This window comes from Eretmochelys imbricata, chromosome 3 (assembly GCF_965152235.1).
Source record: "Eretmochelys imbricata isolate rEreImb1 chromosome 3, rEreImb1.hap1, whole genome shotgun sequence".
Taxonomy (NCBI): Eukaryota; Metazoa; Chordata; order Testudines; family Cheloniidae; genus Eretmochelys; species Eretmochelys imbricata.
In genome coordinates, this window is record NC_135574.1 from 65,328,170 (window position 1) to 65,346,626 (window position 18,457).

General features: G+C 39.8%; 1 protein-coding gene across 25 annotated transcripts in view; it reads right to left on the reverse strand.

The window, feature by feature from the left end:
• Nucleotides 1-18,457, reverse strand: part of SNAP91 (synaptosome associated protein 91) — a 134,597-nt gene that overhangs the window by 47,939 nt on the left and 68,201 nt on the right. For 16 of the 25 annotated variants that reach the window (XM_077811656.1, XM_077811655.1, XM_077811657.1 and 13 more), the window contains exons 7-11: nucleotides 17,986-18,092; nucleotides 16,724-16,765; nucleotides 11,517-11,587; nucleotides 8,214-8,241; nucleotides 378-487 (exon numbers count right to left, since the gene is read on the reverse strand). In XM_077811656.1, coding sequence (XP_077667782.1) covers nucleotides 378-487; nucleotides 8,214-8,241; nucleotides 11,517-11,587; nucleotides 16,724-16,765; nucleotides 17,986-18,092 — 358 coding nt within the window. Of the gene's footprint in view, nucleotides 1-377; nucleotides 488-8,213; nucleotides 8,242-10,499; nucleotides 10,506-11,516; nucleotides 11,588-16,723; nucleotides 16,766-17,985; nucleotides 18,093-18,457 lie in introns of all 25 variants that reach the window. The other 9 variants (XM_077811659.1, XM_077811658.1, XM_077811654.1 and 6 more) reach the window with 2 other exon arrangements.

Genomic DNA, 18,457 nt, shown 5'->3' on the forward strand with positions numbered 1-18,457 from the left:
ACTTATGTTTGTTTATATGAAGTAGCAGTGCTTAATGGTTGTGATATTGCATACTGCCCAAAGTAGCTGTGCAACTAATTTCAGTTTTCTTGGAATTAGTCATAAATCTAGTGTTTGTACAGCTGTAATGCCATACCATTCCACAAACATACTATGCATCAGTGTTAAGTAAACTAAAAATTGTGAATGAGTCCAGTGACTAAAAACTGTAGAGCTGTAACTGGTATAACTCCAGAGATCTGGAATTTGTATAGCAGGCACAGCATTTCCCAAAACTATGCAACATGCTTAGTTTTTAAAATCCACAATGTGAAATGGGAAAGGGTCTGTGAGCAACACATGAACACAGTTCACGATTAACATATTGCAGAACTAACCTGACTGGAGCTGCTGTAGACGAAGTTGCAAAGAGATCAACTGGTGGAGAGGTATCAATACTTTTTGCTGGGGTAGAATTAGGAGATGTAACAGTTGTGGCTGGAGAAGACTGGAGACAAATCAAAACATATCACTCAAAAAAGGTAGTGCCATCATCAATATATAAACTAGCATAGGCTTTCAAGTATACCTTACAAACTAATATTACCTCTAATACAAAAATGAAATTTTCTAGTGATTCAAAATTAATCTGGGGACAACACAAGGAAATCAAGTCTCCCTACAGAGTGCACTTGCTTTTCCTTCGAAGACTGAGCAAGACAAATATTCTTAAATAAGAAATGCTTTAATGGACTAGCAAATTTGAAAAACCACACAAGTACAGAACACTACTTAACTAATTGTGTGCTCTGTTTATGGGATCCTTTACTTGCATGGGGGATGTCTGGTCACTGGGTAAGCTTCTTAAACCCTGCCTTTCCAAACTTATCTGTTCTCTTGGAGATGCAAGTTATTCACCCTATGCATTTAGTTTCAGTACAATTCAGAAAAGAAAAAATGGTCAACTATAAAAAAAAAAGTTATTATGTGCCTTGTTTCTTTGTACTAGACATGCTTATACGTTTGTACATCACTACTTTCCACTACATACCCTCCAACCTGAGAAGTTTGATAAACCAGTTTAAAAGAAAATACTTTGAGCATTTCATGAACTGAAGTAAACAGACCCAAGATTACGATTTGTTAAAACAACTTATTACAGGCAACTCTCTCTATAACAGTTAAAGATATTATTGGGAGATACCTACTCTTAGGTGCAACATCCAAACACTGTCTGTGGCTCTAATGGCTAAAGTTTGTAGTCTCAAATTTCTTTACCCTGACAGGGATCAACAGTTTGCCACCATCCACCTTTAAGAAGATTCCACATTAAGTCTTATGCTGGTGGCGGAAGTATTGGAGGTTATTTTTTCTATACAAATAGAGGGAAAGTCAATTTCTGTCCCATCCATCCTCCAACTTTTAAATGATTCTAGTTCCCCACCCACTAAAATATGTTAAACAGAAAACATAATTGTTGGCACTTTGTTTCTGTATTTCTTTTGTCAGAAATACCCTTTTTTGGTAAGAGGATTCTGTTTAAGATACTGTACTGTTCCACTATGAATCATTGCACAGCACCTCAAGTGCTTTGTCTGAGTGGAGATAGAGGGTAAAGGGAACAAGAATAATGAAGAGTTAACAATCAGAGTCAAATTAGTTTTTAATGCGTAAAATGCTCTGAAGATGAGAAGTGCCAGTATCACCAATCAGGAAATCACATGGTTGTTCCCCGGGAAAGTAATATCTGGGGAGGAACAGCTAAACTGAGAAATTCTATCAAGAAAAATATTGGGAACATAAAAGCAAATCAAATATTATTGTATGTTCAGACAACAATTACAGACAAACAAGTTCCTCATTTGATGGTACTTTGGACAGATCAACACACCTCCTCAAGGCTAGGAGTATGGGTGATGTTTAAGAATTTTGAAGTGAGACTGCCCATGGGAAGAGAGAGATATTACCCTTTCATAAGAGTATTAAAAGCAGAACTGCAAGAAAATATACAAGGGATTTGGGGTTATTTAGGAAGTGGGTAAGTATATACTCATGGTAAAAACAGTAATCCAGTTTATGTGGCTGGAGAAGAAAATTAGGAATGAAGATACTATGCTTCCTCCTCGGGGGTAGAGAAATCAGGATGATCCAGGAACAAGCTTCCAAATGGTGAGAGAGGTTTAGATCAAATCCTACATAATGGATAACCCAAGAATGTGGGGGAGGGTACAATACACAGTGAGATCCATCTCAAAAATAGGTCAAGTTATGTGTAAAATGAAGTGTTGTTATCTCCAAAAAGTTGGATTCCCACAGAGCTGCTTTGCAGGATTTTATGGGCAATTTGAAAAGCTTTATATCAACAGCAGTTCCTTTTAAATATTTAAGCTATTACTGATGTAACACTATCTGGTATCAAAATATAACTAATGCTGTGAGAACAGGCCAAAAACTTAACTATAGCTTTGTTAACTTCTGTGGTCATATAGCAGATTCTCCTATTACTAATGTACTGTCAGGAAAGCCCACCGTTCTCTGTTGTGCACCGCTACAAGAATTCACTTTTGAGGCAGCTGCCCTCATTTGACAGATTGCAAACATTAAGATATACCATGAAAGTAGGTTTAAAGACTGCTGCATTTATCAATTGTAACTACAACCACCTATTCAGAGTAACAGAATCAAAGACTCAGGCCGCTCTTCAGTTCTTCACTCGGTAATTCACCTTGCAGAAGTCAGTCCAACTGTTAGCAGTGTAGGTACTTGAAAAGGACTAAAGATTTTTCCATCAGAATAATCTGGAATTACTGTCTGGGACACAGAGTCATGCATCCCCTTGACTAGGGCTTGTTATTGTATTCTGCAATCACAAGTAATGAAGACTTAACACAATAGTACATGGTTGTAACCCAATAGCCCCTTAATGCCAGCAGGCAAGGGAGTTACAGGAAAGTCCCAATTCCTGTATGTACATTCTGGTTCACCACAGAATGCCATGTGAAGTCTTAAATAAAAGCTGGAGTCACACTGGTTTTTAGTATCATTGTGAAATGTACCTACAGATACTTTGTAAGGAGTTACGCACATAAACAATGAAAATATGTTCTTGGAGTCTGTGTCAAGGTACGAGTCCTCAGCAGAGGCGGAGAAACAGTTTTTCTGGCAGACATATGATATTTATTCACCTCTCTTGGATGTACACTAAGCATTGTAAGCTAAACTGGATGCTTATTTACAGATGAACGCATTGAAGAAATGTGAAGTCAACAAGGCAGCAGCACACAGGAAAAACTAATTCTGGGTGGGGTGTGTCCATAGTACAGAGTACGGACAGTGAACAAAAGGGATACAAGGGGAAGGCAAAGATGACACCCCCTTATCCTTCACCTATGAAGTAAGTGGCCAGTGCGTTTACATTCATGAAAACAGAATCTTGGATGAAGATGCTGCAAAAGTCTTTAGACAAGTTAACTTTTTAGTTACGTTTAATCTCTAGAAAGCATGTTACAATTTTGTTTTATACGTAACCATTTGTTTACAATATCCTTGACCATATTACTTGAACCTTTGGTAATAAACTTACCCTTGTTTTCACTATAAATATGTCTACAGTGCCATGATATTAAGCGAGGTACTGATCCTGAACTGAATCACAGAAGCTGGTGTATACACTGTTTCCTTGGGACAGCAGACCTGGTATTTCTGCCAGAGTTCGGTGGATCAAGGGCTGGACAATAACAGGGAATGCTTCAACCAGGGGGTGGGGGAGATCAGGAACTGGGGTGCACCTATTGGTAACCTGCAAGGCAAAGTATGGGCTGGCAATACCCAGAGGAGAGTGCTTGGGTGGTTAACAGGCTGGTGGTGTCAGTGAGCTGATATACAATTAAGCATAATCAAGTCTCTCTCACGCTGACGGCAGAGGGGTAACAAGGTGACTCAGTCCTGGGTACCCCAAGAATAGTCACAGTGATGCATCTGGACATTTCCATCTAGGTATTTTCACCTGTTATTGATGGATATTGGGTTGGAATGTGGATAGAGCTGCATGTCGTTCACTGCAGAGTCTGTTGGAAAACGAAGGCTTTTTGGGCCACAGGTTCAAGAATTTTAAGAATCATGTTTTCCAAACCAAGAGGCAAAGGTCCACCTAACAAAGAGGGAAGAGTATCTTCGCAGGCAGGCTTGCTAACCTAATGAGGAGGGCTTTAAACTAGGATCACTAGAGGACAGTGACCTAAGCCCCGAGGTAAGTGGGATACCAGGAGGAAACAAGGAGGAGGGTGCAACAGTGGGGGCCTCCTGATTCATACTGAGTAAGCAGGGCAATCGGCTAGTTATCATAGGTGCATGTACATGAATGCAAAAAGCCTGGGAAACAAGCAGGAAGAATTGGAAGTCCTGGCACAGTCAAAGAACTGTGATGTGATTGGAACAACAGAGACTTGGTGGGGTAGCTCACATGACTGGAGCACTCTCATAAAATGTTCAGGAAGACAAGCAAGTGAGGAAAGGTGGAAGAGTTGCACTGTATGTAGGAGAGCAGTATGATTGCTCAGAGCTCCAGTTTGAGCATGCCTGGGGTGTAATCAGGAAGGCCAAAACACAACTGGAGTTGCAGCTAGCAAGGGATGTGAAGGGTAACAATAAGGGTTTCTACAGTTATGTTAGCAACAAGAAAATGGTCAGGGAAAGTGTGGGACCCTTACTGAATGGGGGAGGCAACCTAGTGACAGATGTGAAACAAGCTGAAGTACTCAATGCTTTTTTGCCTCAGTCTTCACAGACAAGATCAGCTCCCACATTGTTGTCCAGGGCAACACAGTGTGGGGAGGAGGTGAGCAGTGGTAAAAGAACATGTTAAGGACTATTTATAAAAGCTGGACATGCACAAGTCCATGGGTCCAGATCTAATGCATCTGAAGGTGCGAAGGGAATTGGCTGATGTGATTGCAGAGCCACTGGCCATTATCTTTGAAAACTTGTGGCGATTTGGGAGATCCCGGACGACTGGAAGAAGGCAAATATAGCGCCCACCTTTTAAAAAAGGGAAGAACCACCACCTGGGGAACTACAGACTGGTCAGTCTCACCTCAGTCCCTGGAAAAAAATCATGGAGCAGGCTCTCAAGGAAACCATTTTGAAGCACTTGGAGGAGAGGAAGGTGATCAGGAACAGTCAACATGGATTCACCAAGGGCAAGTCATGCCTGACCAACTGGATTGCCTTCTATGAAGAGATAATTGGCTCCGTGGATATGGGGAAAAACCAGTGGACATGATATATCTTGACTTTAGCAAAGCTTTTGATACGGTCCCCCACAGTATTCTTGCCAGCAAGTTAAAAAAGTATGGATTAGATGAATGGACTATAAAGGTGGACAGAAAGATGGCTAGATTTTCAGGCTCAAAGGGTAGTGATCAACGGCTCTATGTCTAGTTGGCAGCCGGTATCAAGCAGAGTGCCTTAAGGGTCGGTCCTGGGGTGGTTTTGTTCAACATCTTTATTAATGATCTGGATGATGGGATGGATTGTACCCTCAGCAAGTTCGTGGATGACACTAAGCTGGGGGGTAGAAGTGGGCGGAAGAGGTAGATATGCTGGAGGGTAGGGATAGGGTCCAGAGCGACCTAGACAAATTGGAGGATTGGGCCAAAAGAAATCTGATGAGGTTCAACAAGGACAAGAATCCCATGCACTGCTACAGGTTGGGGACCAACTGGCTAAGCAGCAGTTTTGCAGAAAAGGACCTGGGGATTACAGTGGATGAGAAGCTGGATATGAGTCAACAGTGTGTACTTGTTGCCAAGAAGGCTAACGGCATATGGGGCTGCATTAGTAGGAACATTGCCAGCAGATCGAGGGAAGTGATTATTCTCCTCTATTAGGCACTGGTGAGGCCACATCTGGAGTATTGCATCCAGTTTTGGGCCCCCACTACAGAAGGGATGTGGACAAATTGGAGAGAGTCCAGCGGAGGGCAACGGAAATGATTAGGGGGCTGGGGCACATGACTTATGAGGAGAGGCTGAGGAAACTGGGCTTGTTTAGTCTGCAGAAGAGTGAGGGGGGATTTCATAGCAGCCTTCAACTACCTGAAGGGGGGTTCCAAAGAGGATGGAGCTCGGATGTTCTCAGTGGTGGCAGATAACAGAATAAAGAGCAGTGGTCTCAAGTTGCAGTGTGGGAGGTCTAGGTTGGATATTAGGAAACACTATTTCACTAGGAGGGTGGTGAAGCATTGTAATGGGTTACCTAGGGAGGTGGTGGAATCTCCATCTTTAGAGGTTTTTAAGACCTTGAGTGACAAAGCCCTGGCTGGGATGATTTAGTTGGTGTTGGTCCTGCTTTGAGCAGGGGGTTGGACTAGATGACCTTGTGAGGTCTCTTCTAACCCTAATCTTCTACGATTTTCCTCAGACCAAGGAAGACAGGTATCTCCCCAAAGATATACAAGGGAAGTCTGGGAACACTGCCAAATAACAATCCTTTGATACTTTACTCTTAGTCCATATGTGGCAATCTTTCAGGGAGTCACCACTTTTCAGAAGATCTAGGTGTGGCCAGACTTGCCTTGGGGCACAGTCTCTGGAGCAGCAGGGTTATGAGAATGTGACCATATACATTGCAGCTGTCAGATGTTTGGAGCCTATCTCAGAGCCCTGCTCTGAGATTTTGGGCCTGAAGTCTGCCCTTGGAACACTTGCACAATGTCAGTACATGGAGGTGGTGTTGCCTAATGGACAGAGTTCTGGACTAGGAGTCAGAAGACTTGAGTTCTAGGCCTGGCTGAATATACTAGATTCATAGATATTTAGGTCAGAAGGCACCATTATGATCATCTAGTCTGACCTTCTGCACAACGCAACAGAATTTCACCCACCACTCCTGCGAAAAACCTCTCACTTATGTCTGAGCTATTGAAGTTCTCAAATTGTGGTTTAAAGACTTCAAGGAGCAGAGAATCCTCCAGCAAGTGACCCGTGCCCCATGCTGCAGAGGAAGGCGAAAAACCTCCAGGGCCTCTTCCAATCTGCCCTGGAGGAAAATTCTTTCCTGACCCCAAATATGGCGATCAGCTAACCCTGAGCATATGGGCAAGATTCACCAGCCAGATGCTACAGAAAAATTCGTTCCTGGGTAACTCAGATCTCACCCCATCTAATATCCCCATCACAGATAGCCAAGTCACTTTACCTCTTTGTGCCTAAGTTTCCCCATCTGTAAGATAGGGATGAGGATATTGACCTCCTTTGTAAAGCACTTTGAGATCTACAGACGAAAAGGCTATACAAGAGGTAGGTATTACTACTTCTATATTCCTTGGAAGAAGTAGGCATTAAAAGCTGTTGAAACACTTTGCACAACTGAAAATTCACAACAGCCACCTTACTCCTAGTGAGTTGACTATTTGATCCCCTGTCTTTGTGGAAGCCTTTAGTGCATACAAGTTTGATCTACAGAATGATTTCAGTGTATGAATGAATGAATGACTTGAGTCATGCTTCCTGGGCACTGACAGACTGATGTCAAATATTTGCAGAGACCCTGTCCTCTGAGCTGACGTGACCAGGCCTCAGAGAGAGGCAGTGCCCATGTCCTTTAAGTTCATTTGGATAAGGCTGGATGCTGCTTGGTATTAGAATTTCTATAACAAAACGATGGAGACATTTGCGGGGGAGAAAACAGTGATCTGAAAACAGCCAAATAGGGGATAGAAAATCAAATAGAGGAGAACTCAAAAGGGCAGTCTCCTCACAGCAAATATACCACCAGAGAAAAGGATTAGGGAAGAGAAATTGACATGCCAGAGTCAGCTTCTCACTGGGAAATGGGAAAGGCCAAGTTGAAGGTGTGGACTTCCGTTATGCCTTCACATAGCACTTGATTGCCATTTCCTGGCAAGGCAGTTCAACATTCTTTCAAGTGCTATGAAGTATTCTCAGCCACCATAAATTAGCAGCTTAAAATTCAAGAGAAGGTCTCTAATCCCTTTTTTACAGTGGTTTAATTGTTTGTGCCCCTGCCCGCCCCCCTCTTTTTTTTTTTTAAAACTGACAGTAGGTTGCCTAGAGCTTGGGATGGGCAGAGGTATTTTTTGTTTTTTATAAAAGAAAAGCCACACAGACCCAAATAAAGAAGTTTTCTTAAGCACTTTTAACTCTAAGGGTAGTTTAAAAGCACATGCTGACTGAGCGCAATCAATCTTTAGTACATAAGTTATTAATATTTACCTTGCTCAAGGGAGAAGGAGCGCCAGACCTAAAAAAAGAGAATGTAATGAAGATTTTCGTGTTAAGTACATTTTAGGAAAGCATGCTGAAGAAACATCAGAATAGTATTAAAATAGTTTTCCATATTCTCATTAAAAAATTATGTAACCATAATTACAAACAAACAAGTATGCTGGACTTGTCTAAAAGCCATTTCAAAATCAATACATGCTGGAATTTAACTCAAAGTCTGCCATTTTAGGAAATAAAGAGAAGCTTTAAGATGTGAAATACTAATGCCTATGTTTAGTACTGTTTGTGGCATTTGACATCCTAGGCCAAGTCTTACAGTCCAGACCAGATGTACTTTACACAAGAATGGTAAGTAAGGCAGCAACTTCATGGGGCCAAAGGCAGACGTGTAAAGCTGGGGATTATTGGGGTGAAGTGGTGGCCTGGCCTTACCTCTTTCCCAGCCATGCCCCCAGCCTGTAGTGGCTGGGAAGGGTTGGCATATGAATCACTGTGGAACAGGAAGACACTTCAGGGGGGTCAGATCTCTTATTTTTAAGCTCCCAGAAAGCTACAAAAGCCAAGATCAGCTATGCCTTAGCTCCTGTCAGTTATATCTGAAATATATAGCTCTATGGGAAGGTGGCATTTAAGGCATACATATCAGTGATTTAAGATTAAAATTGTTACAGAGCTATTGTATTTAACATAAAAAACCAAACATTAAAAACCCAGGAAATTCATATCTAAGATTATACTTAAAAGAAGCCCAAATATGTAAAGATATGGCAACGCATAGTTAGGACACCTAGACTAAAATCTGCCCTGTGGTGACATCATGCAATAACCATACAGTTTTAATTAAGGCATTTTAATGCTTGTGGTCCTAGATTAAACTCATGTAAAGACATATTCGAGCTTTTTCATACATTTTCCTACCTCATGCTGTCACTACTAGGCAGAGTTAAGCTGTGCATTTCCTGTGCATAGATAGTTTATTTATTATAAAAAGAGTAGAATCATAGAATATCAGGGTTGGAAGGGACCTCAGTAGGTCATCTAGTTCAACCCCCTGCTCAAAGCAGGACCAATCCCCAATTAAATTATCCCAGCAATGGCTTTATCAAGCCTGACCTTAAAATCTTCTAAGGAAGGAGATTCTACCACCTCCCTAGGTAACGCATTCCAGTGTTTCACGACCCTCCTAGTGAAAAAGTTTTTCCTAATATCCAACCTAAACCTCCCCCACTGCAACTTGAGACCATTACTCCTTGTCCTGTCCTCTTCTACCACTGAGAATAGTCTAGAACCATCCTCTCTGGAACCACCTCTCAGGTAGTTGAAAGCAGCTATCAAGTCCCCTCTCATTCTTCTCTTCTGCAGACTAAACAATCCCAGTTCCCTCAGCCTCTACTCGTAAGTCATGTGTTCCAGACCCCTAATCATTTTTGTTGCCCTTCGCTGGACTCTCTCCAATTTATCCGCATCCTTCTTGTAGTGTGGGGCCCAAAACTGGGCACAGTACTCCAGATGAGGCCTCACCAACGTCGAATAGAGGGGGACGATCACATCCCTCGATCTGCTCGCTATGCTCCTACTTATACATCCCAAAATGCCATTGGCCTTCTTGGCAACAAGGGCACACTGCTGACTCATATCCAGCTTCTCGTCCACTGTCACCCCTAGGTCCTTTTCCGTAGAACTGCTGCCGAGCCATTCGGTCCCTAGTTTGTAGCGGTGCATTGTCTCACTTGTAATTGTAATTGTTTCACTGATTGCTGCTTTCATACCATGACATTAACTCTTTGTTCAGAGCTTCAGCTGTGTAAAAAAAACCTGTAGAAGAGCTCTGTGTAAGCTCGAGAGCGCGTGTCTTTCACCAACAAAAACTGGTCCAATAAAAAGATATTGCCTCATCCACTTGTCTCTCTAAATAGTTAGGAGTCAATTTTCTCACTTCTAGGCTAAGCTTTTTTACTAATCTGATAGTCAATTTTTTGTACCCAGTTTAACCTCAAGGTACATACACAGTTGTAAAATTGACCAGATACTTTTTCATGTATTTAAATTTTGTGGTTAAGACAACTAGCTCTGAAATACACTATTAGATATTCCTCTTTGTGCAAGAGGAAGCAAATATTCCTTGATCAGTTGCAAATATCAGTGAACACAAATATATACAAAGCTCATGAAAAAACAACTTAATCATAGAAACTGGCAAGATTTGATCAGTCAATCTCCTCAATAATATGAGCATTTAAATATGCATGCAAACAAGAATATATACAAACTTACCCTTCACTAAATTGCGCAGCGAACAGACATACAGAAAGAGAAAGAATGCATAGGTTAAGTGCACTTTAACTTTTTTCTCAAAAAAAGAACAGTTAAGATAAATATCTAGATAAGAAGCTGCAAGACAATTAGAAAAATCTGCCCAGCAAACAGAATTTTTACAAATATGAACAAAGAAAGCAAATAAAGTAATGGAGAAGAACCAACTTATTCTTCCTCAAAATGATCACTGTTCAAAAGCAATACAAGATAACTGGATTCCATTATTTTGCAGTGTATATACTTTTTTTTTTTTGGTGAAATTAAGAACTCCATTAGGCAGCTCTTGTAAATAGAAAACATCTGAGAAGTCAATGATCCTAGTTAAACAACATGATTAGTCTGTTCTGAAAAGTGAATCATGAATGACATAAGTGAGGGCTTCAATATTTATGTCTAATTAGTTGGTGTCAAAACAAAGCAGAATTACATTTGCATAGGTTATACTTGTTTCAGGTAAACACAGGGAAATCTTAAAATAGCTGAAAAAGGCATTGCTTGTATGGTCATAATGATGCGAAAAAAATGAAATCTCAAGCAGCGTTTAAAGTCAAATATGGGGAAGTAGACCCAGTACAAATTAGAGGAACAGCAAATACTGGGATGAGCACAGTGTCATGCTGCTGTACTCCCAGTGGGCAAATGGAGTCGCACATCACCAGGCTTCTCCTACTTCCATGGAAGTTCCAGCAGAGATAACAGTGATACACAGACCACTTTCTCTCTTCAGCAGTCTTTCAGAGCTGCCACATTTAAGTTCTTTGCAGCAATCAACACAGCCTGAAGAATTAAAGATGGCTAGTATCCAAGTGTTGCTCTAGGAGAGAAGCGAGGTGGAACCAAGAGCCATCTCTTCTTTCAATAAGAAGCAAAGGGGAAGCTCTGGATGCTGGGTGGCCTCTCTGGCCTGGAGCGGCTTCCATTTTGGGCTTGATGAATTTTTAATCTAGTTCTACGCATGTAATTGCATCATTTTACCTGTTTCCAGGTTTTTTCCCTTCCAACGTGTTTAGATGTTGTTCAAGGGTCTCCATAAGACTGCTGGGAGCCTAGAAAGTGAATGTAAAAAAAGGTGCACATTTTTTTCTTTAACCACACTAAATGATGGGAACCTTAAGGTTATCAGGGCAATTTAAATCTTCTGCTAGCTATATATAACCAGTTTGCATGCTCATGCTATAACCCTAAGTCCACTCCATTGTGTAAAGAAAAAAAATGTATTTTCATGCTGGAAATATCAAGACAAAAAAGCAATTATTTAAAAAAAGCCAATTCTGAAACATTTATTCTTTGCAGAGTTATAGCCATCTTTTTCTTTACTACACAGGTATTGAATCCTATGTACTTGATGTGCTCACCATGCTTGTAGCCAGATCATGTGTTTGACATTGACAACAGCACAGGCATCCACAGGTTAAGTGAAAGTTACAAAAAAAAATCCACACAGGTATTTATGTTCATATCAGTTGGGTGTGTTGTACACATTCAGTCTAAATTAGCTTTTAGCTAAAACACTGACAATTTTTCCCATTTGAGGCTAATTGTTAGAGTTGTATTTATCAGCTAGTATTTTCCACTAAAGGAAAAAAGTGTAAATTTAAAAGTGGTCCAGATTAATTATAAAAAGCTATGCTTAGAATCTGAACACTTTCCAGTTAATAGCATGGAATACCTACATAGTCTGCTTTAAAAACACCCCCCCCCCCAAAAAAAAACCCCACACTTATGAATATATAGGACAGGTAACCAAGATTCAGGGACCAGAAGAAAATCAATTCAAAAATTCCAATTTCAGATATTTTATAGAATGAAATAAATCTCAATCTAATGAAGTTTAACTAATACTTCACTCATTTTTCTTAAAATGCAAGATCCTCAGGTGTTTTGAGACTTTAAATAACCAGATTTTATAGCCAAGTAAAATACCCAGGCATGCTGCTGCTGTTACCATTGTGGATAAAAAGGAAAAAAAGCAAGAACAAGTTTCAGTATCCTTAGCTACTGCAGAATAAAAATAGTGCCTAGAGAAGTGGATTTCCATAAGACCAGTGAGCGAACAGGAAGCCTTTGAGAGCTACAACAGTAAATAACAGCAATATTTTATCAGGGTTACCAGTTCATCAATGATACATTCTTTAAAAGGGGAATTTTCATTATCAGTGATTTTCAGATCAACCAGAACTCTTGTCAGCAATACCTAAGATTTGTCATAAATAACTTCTTTAATATCACAGTATAAATACGTGCATCGAAAATTTAAAAAAAAAATCTGTCCTGCTTGAAGTCAGTGCTATTATTTCCAGTATGCACATACGCAGTTACTGAAGACTATTTCAAGTGCCAAACTAAAGTCAACTTTGTAAGATACAACTACCACCGGTACCAATGTGAAATTAATACATTTTATTAGGCAAGAAATTTGATGTACAGTAGCGCTGCATAGTAGAATCCTCTTGCAGCCAAGTCTTTATTAAAACTATTCACTATGCAATTTTAGTATTCCAGTGTACATGTATTTGACATTAGGATTTCTTGTCAGACTTACACTGAAGAACCTCAACACAAGATATTGGAAACAGTACATTTAGTTTCACAACTTAATTTTTTCATGAAAAAGTAACAGAGGTGAGAGGGGAAGGGGCTAACATTCAAACATGGCCAAGTTGTGCAACACTCCAAGCCGTCTTAATGATTTGAAAGGTTCTGTATCTATTTACATACCCTAACATTTGAAATAACTCATACTAGTTAAATATGAAGCTTAATGGCATGCAGCTGGCAACATTTGCTATTAAAAAGTTTTTATGACACATTATGGGGATTATCTCTGGCACAGATGACTAGGCACAGAAGATGGCTCTAAAGTTAGCAAGTCAGCCTAATCTTCTATTCAGTTTGGTGGTGGCTGCCACGAGCCTGTTCTCTCCACTACAGGCATAACTGATCTATTTTGTCTGGCTACTAAAATTAAAAATCCCTCACGTTTTCTAGCAACTAAGACTCCCACATCAACTTTCAACTCCCTGAAGCTGAACCAGAAAGACTAAAATGTATATGAAGCAAAAATCCAACAAGAGAGACATGGTTGGGAAATAACAAACAGAAGTATTTATGAAAAGTTAAAACCCACTATATTTCCCTTCTTTGAGGCTGCAAAGCATCAAACCTAGATGTCAAGTTGAGAGAGTAGCACTGTGTACATGTAAATCTTCTACATAGGACATTTTGGGAAAAAATTATTTTCACCACTGAAACGATTATAGACCTAGTGGACAGAGCCTTAAGAACACATAGGTAATGTCACCTTACATAAAAATATAAGTGGTATTTCAATTAGAGCTGCGGAAATAACTGCTTCTTTTGTTCAGCAGCTGAACAAAAAATTTAAAAAATTTCAGATAGACCCCCACATGATTTGTATTTGGCAAACAAAAAAAAGTCAAAAATTTCATCTGAGGTCAAATGAAGGATTTAATTTGACATGAAACAAAAACATTTTTTAAAAGGCTAACCTCCAAACCAAAATTGCAGTAAAACTGGAAACAAACAGATAAATAAATAAAAAGATTTTATTTCAAACATGTACCCCTGGTTGAGAACCACTGTGCTAGGGGACTGATTATCTGCATCTAGTGGAATTTAGACACTGCTTTTGGAACATTTGTTGTCAAATGCAAGTCTCTCTGGTGATGCCTTTGGTACCAACCTGAGGTTTCCTGCCCAGACGCAAGTTTCTTCAGTGCCTCAGAATTGTTTGCTCCTGCCATGCCACACAGACTAAATAGGAGCTAGTACCTGATTTTTCGGTGACTGTTTATTTGACTTGGGCATCTTTGGAGCCAGATACTGATCCAAGATCGCTCAGGTACCCTGACTTAAGGGCTCACATTAAGAAATACTGGCACCATCTGTGCTTAGTGAGTCAGGGTCTAAGATATCAACATGATACGCTGCCCTTTTAGTACTGGTTCGGAATGTTCTGTGACAGAAGCTGCTCATTCAATCCAATGGGCACTGGTTTCCTGAAGGCTGCAGAAGCTTAGCAGCACAGTAAGGGCAAATACGTAGAAGTACTCCAAGAATTAATTTCAGTGTAACAATTTCTGGGTGCTTCCTGTGATCTTAGTAACAGCCATAGCCCAAGTTAAAACCTCTTAGTCTAAAGATTTAATAATCCACTTTGACAAAGTGTGGAAGTGTCTAATATCTTATCAATATCATGCAAGACTGTTTCTCTGTTCAGTTTTGTATAGCTGCATGATAGTGCATAGAGTTAAATCAAAGGGGAGTATAAATGGGTTAAAGAACTGAGGAGGAAAGAAAGATAAGAGCTTCTGGTAAACACCTTTAAAGCAGCTAACAAAAAATAATGGTGCCATCAGACATACCAGAGATCAAAAAGGCTGAGACCCCCAAAATAAGAGACTTTAGAAGGTGGTCCTGGCAGAAAGGAAGAGGGAGAAGTGGTCAGCATGCTAGGAGGCTGATACAAACTAGAGGAGAGGTAAGAGCTGTATGCAAGCAGCCTCTCCCTAAACAGGGCCTAAGTAAGGTGACCAGATAACTGTGAAAAAACCAGGACTAGAGGGGGCGGGGGGCAGGAAAATAGGTGTCTATATAAGAAAAAGTTCGAAAAATGGGACTGTCCCTATAAAAACAGGACATCTGGTCACCCTAGGCCTAAGAATCTAGGCCAGGAGCAGCTAAGCTAAAAGCAGTGTAAGATTCATGTGGTCAGGCCTCTTATTTGTACCCCATGTCCCAAACGGCTTTATTCCTACTGGTAATATTGAACAATACTGCTTGAGAAAACTGCGTGGTCCCTGTGAACTAACTACTAGTCACAGCTCTGGGAGAGAACTCAACAGCAGGATTCAAATCCCAGTTGGGCCTGCTGAAGTAATCATAGTTGGTATTCAAGGGGTTGTAACAAGTCCTGATCTAAAAAAGTGGGAAAAATTACAGAATTCTACCCTAGAAGAGAAAGATCTGAGGCCTGACATCTATGGGAGTGCACGCAGACCCCAAGAAGGGCCAGTAGTGCAGCAGCTACCCTGGAAGCTGTGACACCACATAGAGGTATTACTTTGTAAAAAAGAAAACTTAAAACATTTAATGTAATACAATTTTTGCTTCTAACAGGCTAAAATAGAAATTGAACGATTTGAAAAAGTAAATTTGTTGTAAATGCAGTATTTTAGATTATATAAAAACCTCAAGAATTCCTTAGGCTTCAGTTATTTTTCCTCAACTCAAGCCAAAACGTTAAATGCAAACTTTTATTTAGCTTTATTTCAGTTCTGAGCTTTAAGACACTAGGGATATTTTCCAATCAGAAGAAACAATTTATGGAATATAGTAGGGAACCAAGTATTTAGATGCTTTTAATATATATTTATAAGCAGTGAACATATTCTATTAAAATTCATTAGGTTTTTATACAATTGCTCTCCAGTTTGATTAAGAGCTTTTAGTTTCTGTGCCATTTTGCAGGCATTGAGATATGCAAGAGGTTATAATTTGATTTGAATACACTGTTCTGCATTCACTAATGAAAATGTTCATACTACTGTGCATTAAGGCAAACATTAAATTAACCAAGATGGTTATGGTTCTTGTTAAAAACAGGAATGCCACATTAATACTTGTAGTTGCCGTAAGTAAGGAGTTGGATCCATGTTTGAGTATCATGGAATGCCTCTAGTTTTAGCTCCTTACCACGTTTTCAAGTTTAAGATACTCTTATTTGGTCATATTATGGCAACTTCTTTATATCTATGGACCAAGACACTCTGCCAGAGGTGAAATTATGAACTAGGTCAAAGCACGAATTCGGTGCGATGACACCTTTGTCCATTTCTTAAATGCAGTACTCACACTCCTTGTGGGATATATCTGCATGTCTACAAGGGAGAACAGATAGGCAGTCTTTTCATTATTTAGTTACAAACTGTAAGACAATAGTCCCAGAAAATGAAACTGGTCTTCTGGGATTAAATGACCAGCAGAGATCAATCTGCCAAAAATGGTTGAAAATTTGCAAATTCCTCCCTTTTGCATTTGAGAAGGGTTTCAAGAAATGTACGTATAAGTGCACATGCCAATTATCTGACTTTTCCTCATACAATTTTAGCTTACTGTGTCTTTCCGTATTGCATCAGTTTATACAAAATTTAGAAACTTACTTGTGTGAGATCAGGAATGTCTCCTTTATCAATTCCAACTTGCTGTGGATTTAAAAAAAAAAAAAAATGAGAAACCAGCAGTGCTCATATGCTACAACTGCAGAAAGTATTCAAATTGACTAAACTGTGGCATATTTTCTCTTCGACTAACTTTTTATACTTTACATCTAAAAATCATTAAGTTATGAAGTTTGTAACTTATATACAGATTTTTCTCCCCACAAGCTACTCCCTCACCCTTCCAAACACCTTGAAAATGCTGCAATGTTCCCTTGTAGGGAGCAAAAAAAGTTTAGAAACAACTCCCCCCGCACCGACCCGCTAAACACACCTCAATTCTCACTCAGGTCTTGCACTCCCTAGCACATACAAGCAGAACTTTCCAGCTCTAATGCATTTGGTCTGAAAAGGCAGCAGCAGTGAGCTCAAGAAAGCATTATCCAGAACTCAGAACTCTTTTTGAACTCCCAGTTAATCCTCTCTCAATCAGTGAAAGAACCCCTGCAGGAACAGCACCTCTTCACCCTTCAACCTGGGTCCCTTTTGTTTATGCCCCTTTCAGCTCTTTGGAAAACTAAAATACATGTTAAAACACCAATCTCTGCTAGCACCCTTAGTCCAGTTGCGCTGTGGCCCAGACTTTCTATTTTTCTGTCCCAATTTTTTAAGTCTCAGCTCATTGCCTTGAGACTTTCGCTCCAATTTAGAGTTTTCAACTCCAAAGTCACTTGCTTGATTTTAGAATGTAATCTGCTTCTTATCCATCATGAAGAAAGGAAGATTATAAATCTAAGCAGTCTCCATGGAGCAGGAGGATATTATGAATTGGCACACTTGCTGCATATTCTACTTGAGCTAGGAATGTTGTACAAGAGTGTCAAATCTACCTTCAGGTGTCACGCTGACAACCAGATCTTCATGAAGATCACTTGTGGTCCCCAAAACTGCCACCCTCTTCAAGGTTACATTTAAGTCAGGGAATGTCCATTGGCACAGGTGGTGGTTCTAATCATGAATGGAATGCTACAAGCTATGGTTAGTTTTCGTATCTTGTGCTTTAACCCACTACTGACCAAGAACTTTAGAACCTGGATTTAATCGGCACTGCTTGAGCTATGAATAGTACGCAGTGTATCAAACGTCTGAAAATAGAAGTAATATTTTTATGTATGTGCTTTTTAGTCTGATACGGAGAAATTATAGCTTATCCTTCAGCAGTTTGTCACTTAAGATTTTTCATGATAATACTGGAGGTTACTTACCTCTGCAACTTTAAGAAATTCAGACACTCTGGTCATTCTAGTCAGAAACCGTTTGTAAATTTCAAGAGCATCTTTACACTGTCCCTTTTTCATTTCAAAAAATTTCTCTGGAAGAAAAATATAAAAGTGAACAACCATTTTCTTTTTAGCAGTATGTCAGTCACTAGAACTACATTTATGGTAGATCTGCACTCATCTGCAATCCTATTTACAGAAAAATGATACTTCAATAATTTAATTGTTAAGTGGTGTATTGATTGGTCCTATTAAGGGCTCTTTCCCTCCTCCTCCATTAGCTAAAATGCAACATTATCTTAAGCTACAACTACATGACACAACTGAAGTAAGTTTAACTGGTGCACGTGGTTAATTTCATTTACCTCTACATATTTGTGAAACTAATTCAGCAGCTCTTCTAGTCATTAGTAAAAGTTATCAAGGATCTTACGTGACCAGCAGCTAAAAAAAAAAT